The following is a 13,426-nucleotide window of genomic DNA, read 5'->3' on the forward strand; positions in this document are numbered from 1 at the left end:
ATATTTTGTGTCTCTTGCTCCCGCAGGAAGAATTATGATGTGGTTTACAAAGCAGAAGGCAATCGTAGGCCAGCGCAAGCATTCACAGCTGTCGACAGCAGTAAGCTATCAATGTTTTCCACGTTGTTTTTTATGCGAGGCATTAAGTTAATGTACCTTCTCAGTTTTGTGCCTCACTTGATCTTTAGACTACTGGTTATAGGCAAAGAGTTTGCGCTTCTCTCTTGAAAAGTACTGACATAATTTGTATATGTAAAGTTTGCACTGCCATAAAATCGCTGCTATGCAAAGTAGGCTCGCAGCAATTGTGAAGCTCCGGAAGTGCTGATAACATGTTTTGTTTTGATATTCATTAAACGAAACTGAATAGCACATTTAAAGACATTAACACTAGCTTGACGTCTTGCCTAAAGAACCAATGCAGTCACAATGAAACTGGCATGTTAAGATGAAGTCTGATAACAAAATATCTGAAATGGATGCTAGCGCTTCACAAAAAACATTTAACCTGATGATTTGTTCGTCACCAACAGTTCCACGATGCGAATCGACCGTATAAACGTAAGAATATCGACTGCAACCAAATGGCGAAAAGCACGTACCATGTTGTGACGTCAGGATATTACAGCAATGCAGACAATTGTTTAAATCATACTGTAAGTAGTCTCCTACGGCCCAAACACGCTCCGCCAAACTTTTCCTAGACTCTGAGAATCTGGTCTTGCATTTTGTAGAGGTACACCGTCTGCTGTTTATTATTTTCCATTTAGCTACATCTAATTAAAGATGTATAATAATGATACGTGTTTCAAAAGCACGGTGTATAAAAATAAAGTTATGTTGTTATCCGCAATACTGTTTGCTATAGCAGTCGCACGTGAGAGTGATCTGTAGACGTGTGACGTCTGAAATAAGCGTCGTAAAATAAAGTAAGAAAAATTAGTTTTGCGTTATTGAGGATTTAGAGCATTGCTATACCATGGCTGATAAGTGAGCTATGAATCACCGGTAACTATGATAATTTTACCAAGCAAACAATAATAAAGCAAAGGAGGCGGGGCTTATCTTAATAGAGTCCGTAAATATAATAAGTGAAATGAGTGTATAGCGAACTGCTATACACGGTAGGAGAAACAACGAATTACAGAAGAAAACCGCTGCACTGTTCTAAAGAACAAGGGGAAATAAAAATTCTAAATAACTTCCAGTGGCAACTTTGATGCTTGCGCCGTGGACCTGCTTTCTGAAATACGTTATTCTGCGATCTCTGCTAATTTCCATGGCTTCGGGCTGAACAGTTCTTGCGGTTTCATTTAGTTCACCTAAGCCAGATTATTTGAATCAGCTTAGGACCCAGATCTCTAATGATGAATATAAAATTGAATTGGCTGCGTGTGTATACGAAACAATCTCCAGTTTGTTCCGCCACAGGAGTAGATAATTTATTAAAGGCTTAAGAATCAAAACTATAAGAGTGTCCGTCACATGAAAGTAACAGCTTTGGTTAAATTTGTGGTTGCCGTTAAACATATGACGACAAATAAAAGAAACAGCGCTCAATGAACGGGGACACAAGATTGAACTAGACCATGGGTTGTTTATCTAAAATGAGTGATGTGCGTTTCGGCGTTCAAAATGATGTGCGTTTCGGCGTTCAAATATACTAGCAAATTTGTTATTTGCGATACGATTCGTTGCACTCACTAAAAACCATGACGAAAAAAATTGACGCCAGGGCCACTCATCTCTTACTCTTTTACTGTTGAAGTCAAGGCGTGCATTGCAGCCTTCGTGTAAACCTGTGTGTGCAACAGGCCAAGAGCTGTGTGTGTATTCAATGTGTGTTTCCGTTTCTGAAATAGGTAGATCAATGAAATTTACCATTGCATTCAACTACACGTCAGAGCACTGTGCGATACTTTCAAAAAAGCAAAACAACACAGGTGGAGGTAAGTAATCACTCCCGCTCAATAATAAACGTGCAGTGATTCTTAGAGAACTGCTGGTACTTTTATCTATCTATCTATCTATCTATCTATCTATCTATCTATCTATCTATCTATCTATCTATCTATCTATCTATCTATCTATCTATCTGTCTGTCTGTCTGCCTGCCTATCTCTCTGCCTGTCTGTCTGTCTGTCTGTCTGTCTGTCAAGCTGGCCCCCCTGCTTTCTATTGTGATCGCCTCCTTAACTTTGTGTATATTAAAATTGGTATGGGAGTGTAAAAGAGTTTGACGGATATGCCTGACTTGTAGCGTCATGAAGCAGGGCTGCGCCAAAGCACTGAAAGTAGAACATACCGTGTGCCATCAATGAAAAGAAGAACCTTCGACTTCTGCGACTTTCCGACCTTCTTCTTCCATGCACCCGGCAGCCAGCAGTTGCATTGCATTGGCCTGCAGTCTGGTGAAGTGCTTCTCCTCTGTAGTTGACCTTTCTTGTCAATGTCCGCCAACAGCACGATATTGCTGCTGCCACCGCCGCCACAGCTTGAGTGTGTTTTACTGCAATGCACACTCATTGCGGTGGCAGCAGGCTTATGTAACTTTGCAGTTCTAACGGATTGAGTATGATGCGCTTGCTCTGCAGGAGGTGTACGGCAGAAACTGGCCTGTACCCTCCTAAATATGTTGGCTTGCCACATTGCATGTAACAGGGAGTCCTGCCAGACTACCCTGCTTTGACGAGGGCCAGCAGTGGCTCTACCGTTCCGTGCGATCTACGTACGTTAAAATTGCTGCAGGTTGAAGTTCGCGTGGCTGAATTTCTAGGCAGCCCTATCAAATGCAGCAGCGTATGGGTACGAATGGATGCTCAGATACAACTGTCGCTATAAAACTCATGTCCGCCCATGCCGACCATTAGACGCTGCTGGCCTCTTGCCACTGGCGAAACATTTTGGAAATTTGTATGCATTTTTACGAAAATTATAGGTAAAGCAGGATGCTTCAAGCATATACAGCGTCAAGCGCGAGGCCGCAAATGTTTTCTATAAAATAGTTGTCTTGTATAATATGTCACTGTCATATGAAGAACGTATATAAAGAAAACGGGGTGCTGTATCAATATTTGCCTAACGAGAATAAAAAAGCCAGCAGGGTAGATACGTTGTCCCACATCGGAAAGCACTGCCGTGAATGTGGTTGGGAACACCATATTGAATACTGCACTGTCGTTCACCGTTATAAAAACCAACTCCTGAGAGAAATCATCGTAGCTGTTCACATTTGTATAAAAAAATCTGTGCATTAGCCCTATCAGTTTTATGGTCTCAGAGCGAGCTGATGTTTTTTTTCAGGCGCCACTTGGTGATTAGGTATTTTTGATTACATGGCTGAGATATCTTGCGGCATACACTCCTGTTGGCACTTTTCCTATCGTTTACGACATAGTTGTGCTCATGACATTTTGTATAAAACAGTGTTCTTTTGAATAAGTCTCAGTGGTGAGGCACTGCCTTTACTGACGTTTTTACATTCTTCGTCCACATGTAGTTGCACTGTGTTAAATATAAAATCAGCACACTCTAATTGTCGTGTCTACAAGTTAGGTTGCTATTTTGCCAGAGCAGGAAATAAACGTTATTTTATAATATTAATCTGAGTGTCCAAGCGTAGGGTCGACTATGTAAGAGGATGTGGCATTAGGGCAACATTTTTCACAGAATAACATCTCGGGCTCTGGTGTAGAGCCATCCGTTGTCGTCCACGTCCCCGTGGTGGCTGGCCTCCGATCCCTTGGTGAGGATGTCGACATCCACAGGCTCTACGGCTTCGCTAGCGGCTCTGATCTAAGTACGCGGTTACTGGATGAGCAAGTACGCCTGTTGTCCGGTACATTGCTGATCGGGCGTTTTCAGGCGTAAGGCACTAGGTAGATGTGAGTTACGTAGCACGATACTACTAAAGTAGTGTTGGAAATTTTGCGAAATGTCGCAACTGTCTCTTCACTCTATTTGTGTGAGAGAGCTGGTATATATGACATCTTAACCGCTTCTGTTCGCTTATTATATAATGCCATTGCTACAGAACGTAGCTCTTCAGCGTCGAGCAACCACTGTTCTCGGGTAGCAGTAGTAGTAGTAGAAAATGTTATTATATACGTAATCCAGGCAGGCTTGAACTACAGTGCCCCGAGGAATATACGGGGTGGAGAACGAAGTCTGTCCGGCAGGGTGGTGCCCCAATTCCAGGGCCCCACTGGCGTGAGCCATCCGTTAAGCTCTGTGGAACATTCGCAGCTGATCCACTAAGGCTGGGCTTGACAGCAGCGCCTCCCATTTCTCCCACGTGCCAGTGGTGTCGTGTGCTTCGTCGTGCTCTGCACACTCCCACGTGATGTGAAAAATTGTTAGGTGGCTCCACACCACGGGCATATATCTCTGTACGCCGTGGGGTAGATCAGGTGAAGAGTGTGCAGGTTTATGTAAGTGTTAGTCTGTATTCTTCTTAGCACTGTTGCCTCCACAGCGCTGAGCTTGCTATGAAGACGTGGATACAGCTGCCTATTTTCTCTGTAGTACTTTAAAACTGTTGCGAAACAAGGGTCCAGACGGGTAGGTTCATCACTAGCATGGTCTTGAGTGGCTCGGTGATTTGTGAATCCTCGAGCTGCCTCGTCCGCACGCGCAGGTTCTCTGTCACGCCCTCGCGCCCTGGTGCCCAAGTCACAGCCTGTACGTATTTTACTTTGCGGTCCTATCCTGTCCAAACCAATATACGGAGCGCCTCTGCTCCAATTTTGCCCTTTAGATAGTTTCTGCAAGCTTTCTTCGAATCAGTAATGATTGTTAATGGAGCGTTTCGCGTCACCCCTCTTTGATTGCGAGTGCTATTGCAACTTCTGCTTGTGTTGTCGACGCCTGATTCATTGAAGCGCAGGCTGTAATTTTCCCTCTATGGTCGGTGACTACACACACAACTCTTTGCATTAGTCTGATAAGGCGCGGCGTGAGTGAATCTGGCCGTGTTCAAAAATCTTGTCATTTTGCCAATGTAGTCAGCCCTTGCCTTTCTTCTTCCAGCATGCAGAGTAGGATCCGTGTTGCTTGTTATTGGCAGTACGGTGTAACATTCTCTAAGTTCACTTGGTACTTCTTTAGTTTCTTGGTGCGTTTGTAATAAAGTATCGCGCCCTAGTTTTGTCAGGACTGCTCTGCCCGTTGGGGTCTGGAAAAAGCGATTTTTTGCGCTAGTAACTGGGCCTCGGGTAATTCTTCAATTGTGTTATGAAAGCCACGCGCCAGTAGCTTGTCGTTTGAAGTATTCCGCGGCAATTTTAGGTCTGTCTTGTAGGCCATTCTGATTATTTGGTTTGCTTTTTCTTTCTCTTCTTTGTTCAAAACTTGATACGGAAGCGAGTATGTAATGCGACTGATGACAAGACTTTTGACCAATTTTAGGGTGTCTTGTTCTCTCATGCCTTTGCGATTGTTTGTTATTCGCGAGATCATGCGTGAGATCTGCTGTACTGATATTTGGAGTTGATTTAGTGTGTGCAGACATTTCTGATTAGCTTGAAGCCACATTCCTAGTATTCGTATGGCATCTTTCTTCGGTATGACATTTCCGTCGAGCTTGACTTCCAGCTTTAGACTCGGGCCGATCCTCCGTGCTTTTCTCTTCGTGAAGCGAATGAGCTCTGACTTTTTGGCTGAGCACTGAAGACCCCGTATCCTTGCGTACTCTTCTATGGTGCTAGCTGCCTGTTGTAACCTATCTTCTTTCTCTACTATGCTGCCTGTGGTTGTCCATACCGTAGTATCGTATCCTTATATCGCATGTTGTAGACACGCAATTTCTTTGAGTTTTCCTGCAAGGCCTGTCACGGCGACTTTAAAAATTGTCGGTGAAATGACCGCTTCTTGGGGTGATCCTTTGTTTGAAGGTTTAATGATGTCGGATTCGTAATCTCCAGGCTTGATTGTTGTAGTCTTGTGACTAAGAAATCTTTTGACGTAGTCGAACATTCGTTCTCCACAGTTAGCTTCCTCCAGACCTTCTAGTACTGCTTTGTGACTAATGGTATCAAAGGCTCCCTTCATGTCAACTGCCATAATGTCATTTTCCGCAACCTTGCAGATGTCCACTAACACTTGTTCTTTTAAAAGTAGTAGAATATCTTGCGTTGAAAGATGTAAGAGAAAGCCAAACATAGCTTCGGGCATGAGTCTGTTGTTCCCGAGATGGTTGAGGAGCCTTGTGTTCACCAGTGTTTCAAATATATTTTCTAAGCAGGACGTGAGCGAGATAGGTCTCAGGTTCTCAATGGCAACTTTTTTTCTGGTTTAGGCACCGTGACCACAATCGCATGTTTTCATTCTGGTGGGACAGTTCTAGCCAGCCAATGTTTGTTTATGTATTTAGTGAGAGCTTCAATGTCTTCATCATTTAGGTTCGTGATCATACCATTGGTGATTTAATCTGCACCCGCGGCTGTGTTCTTCTTGTTACTAAATATGGCTGCCCTTATCTCAGCGTCCGTAAAAGGCTTGTCTAAATCAGGTTGCGGTGATTCTTTATACCTTCCTTGATATGAAGGCGTCACTCCGTCTTCCCCAAAGCATTTTTTATGCATGGCTTGAATGAGGTCCTCTTTTGTACCTGGGTATAAGTGCAGCAATCGTTCAACGGCTTTACTGTTTTCATTTTTTGTCTTCGTGGGGTCCATTATGGCTTTCAGTATGTTCCATGTCTTGGCCGTACTCAGCGTTCTATTGAGTGAATCACAGAAATTGGCCCAATTAGTTGCAGCTAGTTGATTGGCGTAATCCTCTGCGCCCTGGGTGATATCTTTGATTTTGTCTTTCAATTCACGTTTCTGTCTTTTCCATCTTTTCGTAAGGCTTCTTCTTGCTTCGCAAAGATATAGTAGGTGTGAGTCGAACTCAGGTGCATTGCTTGATTGCGTTATTTCTTTACTGTACCTTTCTTTTTGACGCCTTATTTCGTCACACCAATCACTCAAGTTTGTTATATCTGAGGCAGTCAACCTTTGTTCCAGTGATTTTCTGAACGCATGCCAATTAGTTATTTTGGCAGCGCCAATATTTTCACGTATCTGATCTGTGTGTATTGTGGTGCATAATATGTAATGATCACTGCCTAGATTTTCAAGAGCGTTGTGCCATTCCACCTCTTGACAATTTTTGCACGTAGTTAGATCCAGTGTTGTGTCTCTGGAGTTACTGTTTTCTAGTCTTGTTGGCATTGCTGGATCCGTCAAGAGTGTCATACCTGTAATTTCTATTTGCTGGGCTATGTTTTTGCCTTTGGCATCCTGAGTGAGGTATCCCCAGCTTGGGTCTTTTGCATTGAAGTCCCCTACCACTATGACCGTGTTCTGCTTCGCTAGTTTTGCTGCATCTTCAAATAGTTTGTCGAAAGTGGTCTTTCTTTGTCGAGGTGGGCTATAAATGTTCAGGATGAAAATGCTTTTCTTTTTCTTCACTTTATATAAGATTTCCGTAATGATATGTGGGATTTGGATTCCTTCTATTGGTTTATGCTGTATTGCGGTTATGCATTTGTGGACTAATTTCGCCACTCTCCATTCGTTGTTATTATTCAGAGCTTCACCATGAGTGTCATAGCTCTGCATGCTTGGCCTTATTCCCACCTCTTAGAGAGCTATCATAACAGGTGGTTCTCGCGTGGAAAAGGAGGTTGGTATTGTTGACTACGTGCCGCACTATGACCCACTTCTTTCGTTTCAAGCTCCTAGTGGCTCAGCAATCACATTATCAAGGTGAGATGGAGCCATGTTCATTGGAAACTTTACCGCTTCGACCTTGATTCAGTGTCTCGTGTAGGTGTGCGTGACGGAACAGTAGTAAATGAATACTTCGTTTCCGTCCATAAATGAAGTTCTGGCGAGTGCGATTGGCACTTATTCTGCCGTCTCGGCTTTTCTTACCTCGACAGGGATGAACGGCAGCCCTTTTTCTTGCAGCTGGAGTAAGCCGTAGACATTCTTGTTCAGATATTTCACAGCGTCAATATAGCGAGAATGTGGATTGACGTTTTGTCGTTTTCGGCTGGCGTTCACTCGAGCAAGCCAGCATCATCAGTGATGCATGTCCAATGTTAATGTTAAGGGCCGTACAGCACACTGATATACTTCATGCGGTACACTGGACGCTGTCGACTGGTGCACCGAGATACTTGTCAGGTTGGAAAACAGGACATTTATATGGTTTTTAGGAATTTTGATGAGATGGAGATCGTAAGTTTGCCTAAGCATTGATACCCTGAAAACTTACCCCCGCATTCTAGAACGTCCCTTCACTCAACGCTTTACCTTCACTTTAGAAAGCAGATGGGAGTGCCGCCTTTTGGCACGGGAAATCACTGCATATCAGCGATAATCGGCTGTGATTCTTGAGTAGCGCAGCGTTATTTCCAGCCGAGCGGTGGCGCGGTGCTCAACTCTGTCAAGTGAGGACTGAAAGTCAAATCGAGGAGCGTTTGTGAATACGGGGGTGAGTGTGGACAACTGAAGGCCATGAATCTATCGCACCAAAGGTTTCAAGCCTGAGACACTAGCGTCGCACTTCTCTGAAACTTGACGCATTCTCTATTCACGTATTAACTAACTTTGACGGCCCACCATATTAGTTTCTTTTGCCACACAATGCAGATTTCAGTATCGTCGTGCATCTGGTGTCCCAAAATAAGGTAGTTTAATTGTTTAATTAGGTGTCTTTTTCCAATGACCACTACGTCATGCAGAAAGTTTCGCAGGTGGTAAGACTAACCAGAGATATTCGTGGTATCCAGAATGACTTATGAAGCACTGTTTATTTTATATTTAGAAAACATCTCATTTATGAGCACATTCAGCACTTGAGTCTTCGTCCTCCACTTGAACGTATAATTTCACACTCTTGACCACGTCGTGCATACGACTGCCGCAATAATTCATCTCGCCACACCGACCATTAGGCTGAATTTAGTCAGTGCGGAGTTTTTTCACGATAGAAGTGTATATGTAATCACTGGAGAGAATTACTCTGCACCTTTGATTGTTGTGGTCATGACGACCATTACAAAATAGGTCATACTTGTATATTTACCTAGACAAATTATTGCTGAACACGTGAAGATGTAGTGTTTGTAACGAATCCGCCTTCACGACGAGTAAGTGCTGCCGGTTACCCGCACACCAGAACGAGCTCATATATGAAAGCAGTGAGCGATAAACTTTGATACCGAATAATAAACGAATTCTACTGACATATTATGCTTCCAATGAAGTTATCTCGACGGGCCTGTTACAGTGCTCCAGCGGCTGTTACCCAAGTACTTAACCTAAGGTCCGGAATAGAATTCTCGCCACCGCGGCCGCATTTCGATAGAGGCAAAAGTACCTGAATATGCTCCAATTACTTGAATTTTCACGCACAATAGGTTGTCGCAGGCTGTCGCCGTTTTAGGAGCCCTACACTACAGCGCCTCTTATATTCATATCATAGTTTAGGCATGGTTTACCCTTACAAATAATACCATCACTACTGTTTATCTTCATGCGTTATATGTGAGCCAAAACAAGACAGCAGAGAAATTGTGCGTGTATAGCCGTTTAACCATTGAAATCTGAGTCGCATTTCAGTGAAGGTGTGCTAGAGGCCTGTGTGATGTGTGATATCAGTATACGTTAAATGAAATAATATTAGGTGATCGAAATTTCCGGAGCCTTTAATTACGGCGTTATTCATAATCATATCGTGGTTTCGGGACGTTAAAGCTTTAGTATTCTTGCCATGCTCCTTGGAACATTCGTCTTAGGGAGAACACAATAATTTCAGCCAGAAGCAGGGAAGCAATCAGACTCTGCGCTCCGAAGCCTGCGAGTGCTCTCGAAACTATTGGGCTCGCTGCATTTTGAGTGGACATCGGCAAGAAACCGCTCGCTTGACAAAATAAGCTTTCGCTATCCACAAAAAGAACGTTCATTGCGCGTAAGCATGCCATCCTATGCCAAAAAAGATTGGAGATCGCATATCTGGAAAGCGCTTTTTAGTATCCCGAGTTTTGTCACGACAAAAACAAATGTTTTCGATGCCTTAAAATTTATGGTTTCGCGCATGCGGTAAAGGCTGCTTTGTTGTCTATTTATTGCCTCCGTGCAACAAAAACGCAGTTGTTCGCTCTTTTATATGTCGTTCTTTTCTGCTATGGAGTTTACTCTTAAATATTCCACACCAACTCGCCTAATGTCGTTCCCCTATATATATTTATCATATCTCGGATGTGTGTGAAACTAATACAAAGGTTTATTTTCACAGATTTTAACGAAGCCTGCGAACTATGGGTAAACGACAAGTTCTTCAAAAGTGGGAACAAAAATCAAGAACCCTGCACAACAAACTTTAAGACGTTTTGTCAAAGCCAAAACACGACAGTGTTTAACATTGATAACTGTGAAGACAGTGTGGGTAAACCTATTTTAATCGCATGAACGGCGTCGCGAACTGTCAACAACCAGTACAAGGAAACCTTTGTTAAAGAATCTTTGTAATAAATATAAATGCACCTCCGGCCTTATTGACTATTATGTTTACGATATCTATGATGTAATTGATCACACAAATTATTATGTTACTTATCGCAACTCATATATAAACCATCATTAATGTCCCTTTGGAAATGGCACCGCTTCTCTACAATAAACACATATAAACATCTGTTAGTACTTTGCACAATGAACTGAATGCCACTACAAACAATGATTGTCAGGTGGTAGCCCGTTAATTGAGAAAGCTCATATTTGGAACGTGTTTTATGGTCAAGGTTAACGCTGAATAAGATGGCAGGCTAACTACGATTGACATTTTGTTTGTACGGGATGTTCACCCTTTTTAATAATAAATGTCTCCAGTCATCTTCAAACAAGGTCTTTTTAATGTGTGTTTGAATAAAGAACCACACAAAACTTCGAAGATTTTTTTCTCATTATAAGGTGACTACCAGTCACGGCGACTGTCTCAGTCACAACAAGCAATGCACCATAAAAGATTAATTCACGTGATGGGTTCAATGTCTGGCTTCGGCAGCGACATCTAAATGCAAGAAAAGCGCGGAAGGAAACACGCGAAAAAATATTATTCTGAGTTGTTAGTGCGTGAATGACAACATGCATGCTCGATACTGCTGCTGCTGCTGCTCGTGTAGGGTACTCTACGAGGCTTTAGCTCGTGGCAAGTTGCTTGAAAAGAATATAAATATGCCCTCGTTGTTTTCCCCATGAAATAGCCCGGGCGCATCTCTCTGTCTAACCAACATGAAGATATACCACAGGTGGAATCTGTTCAATACCTTGAAGTAATTTATCACACATCGTTTAACTGGCGACCTCATATCGAATGCATCACCGGAAAAGGTGTGCGAGCCATTGGCATATTACTTGGACTGAGCAACTATCGCATAGCCATGAGAAGAGACACAGTGATAATAATATACTGCATGTACGTTCGTCCTATATTTGAATTTAGTTGTGTACTTTTCTCTGGAGTTCCAGCTTACAAGTCGTGGCCTCTAGTTCTTCTGGAAAGAGAAGCTTTGCGCTTATGCCTTGGCCTGTCTAAAACAGTTGCCAACAATGTGTTGTATCTCGAATCGATGGTCCCTCCTCTTTCCTGTAGAATTCGCCTTCTGACTGTTCAGACGTTTTTAAGAATATATGAATCACCATTACGTCATTCAGAAATAGCCTTTATTTTCACCCCGGAATCAATTTTCGGTGCTGGATGGCTACTATTTCACACCCAAAAATATATTTGTGCAAAATTTACTAGATTCTCTTGACGTACGTTTATGTGAAATTATGCCGAGTCGTGATAATTCATACCCTGTGGAAGTTGAATTTGATGATATTTTTCCTAATAACGCGGAATTACTTTCCCTATATATTCTATACGGTTTACAACAAGATCACCTGCGCAGTATTACAGCAAACGTTATAATTGCTACCGACGCATCGCAATGTGACGAAAAGTCAAGGGGTGGTATTTTCAGCCCGTTTTTAGATTGGTTTTATTCCGTTCGACTACCCATATTCATACCCCATTTTGTGGCTGAACTTGTGGCAGTAGTGGTCGCTTTACGCAAGTTAGATACAGCAATTATATCCGCTGTTATAATAAGAGATTCTCTATCTCTCTGTGTGGCAGTTTCTGTTAGTGTTGATAATCAAGTAACAAAGGCGTTTTGTGCACAAGTGCCTGTGCATTTGAGATAAGTCCGATTAGTTTGGGTGCCTTCATATAAAGGCTAAATTCTAACTAAAATAGCCGAATCCTTAGCTAAGTCATCAGTTAGCGGACCGATTCTACCACACTGTCCATCATCTGCTTATGTGGACGTTGCTCGATTCCGCAGATGTACGCTTATGCAAGTCTTTAAAGGTTCAGCACTAACAAACTCCACAGAATATCGCCATTTATTATATGCCTGGCGAAGAGACTTTTGCCGCACTCGTAAACTAGAAGTACCTATCACAAGGCTGCGTTTCCGGGTACCAAATCTAAATTCCTATAAACACCGGTCTACTCAGGCACCTTCGCCACTGTGCACGTTCTGTGATGACCTTGAAACAATAGACCATTTCTTGTTTACCTGCAGGTGGTTTTACACATCACGAAAAATCATTTTAGAAATACCATCACGCGGTAACGGTATGGATTTATATGTGCCTGTCATTTTGTCTTTTGGAGCTTCCATTTCTGTGTTCTCTAATGCGACAGTATGCGCGGCCGTCCAGAACTATATTGATGAAACTAATAGGTTGACTAATTATACTGTTTCATTATCCTGACGTGTCTACAAAAAATATACACATTAAAATCAGATTACTGCTCTATTCTAAGAATAAATACTTTTTTATTTAAATAACTCTAACTATTAGATCAAGCACCACAATTTCGTAGGTCATCGGCAATCTTTTTATTATATCTCCATTATAGCAAATCTGAACAATAATTTTAAAAACCACTCAATTCTTGGCCAATCTTCCATAGCGGGTATGCGCCACGAACAATAGGTGAACAGAGAGGAGAGAGAGAAAAGAAGGCCAAGAGGTTAACCCCATATTGGCATCTGGTTTGCTACCCGTCTCTGGTGGTGGGAAATAGAGCAAGAAAGAGCGGGTAGACAGAACAAGAAAAAAAAACTAACGTACACTCTTGAGAAAACCAAAACACACACAGGAAGGGCGTCCTAGCTACAGCCAATCAGCCTGTCGAACGCAAAAAAGTGCAGTAGCGCTTTCAAGGCCTTCTTCTTTGAAGTTGCATCTTGTCGAAATTCTAGAATTTTTTCCCCAACAGAGGTTTACTTTCTAAATTTCTGAGTTACTTGCGAAGGCACAGTCATTACTATACTCTAGGCAGTCACAAAGAATATGTCGGCTGGTTTCTTTTTTGC

The 13,426-nt window shown here is 42.5% G+C and overlaps 1 protein-coding gene across 1 annotated transcript in view; it reads left to right on the forward strand.

The window, feature by feature from the left end:
- LOC119184082 (uncharacterized) overlaps positions 1 to 10,545 on the forward strand; it is a 58,088-nt gene extending 47,543 nt beyond the window's left edge. Inside the window, exons 4-6 of the mRNA XM_075872398.1 lie at positions 27 to 100; positions 1,863 to 1,949; positions 10,291 to 10,545. Coding sequence (XP_075728513.1) covers positions 27 to 100; positions 1,863 to 1,949; positions 10,291 to 10,463 — 334 coding nt within the window. The 3' untranslated portion in view covers positions 10,464 to 10,545. The remainder of the gene's footprint in view (positions 1 to 26; positions 101 to 1,862; positions 1,950 to 10,290) is intronic.
- Positions 10,546 to 13,426: the final 2,881 nt, after the last annotated feature.

This window comes from Rhipicephalus microplus, chromosome 8 (genome assembly GCF_043290135.1).
Source record: "Rhipicephalus microplus isolate Deutch F79 chromosome 8, USDA_Rmic, whole genome shotgun sequence".
Classification (NCBI taxonomy): Eukaryota; Metazoa; Arthropoda; class Arachnida; order Ixodida; family Ixodidae; genus Rhipicephalus; species Rhipicephalus microplus.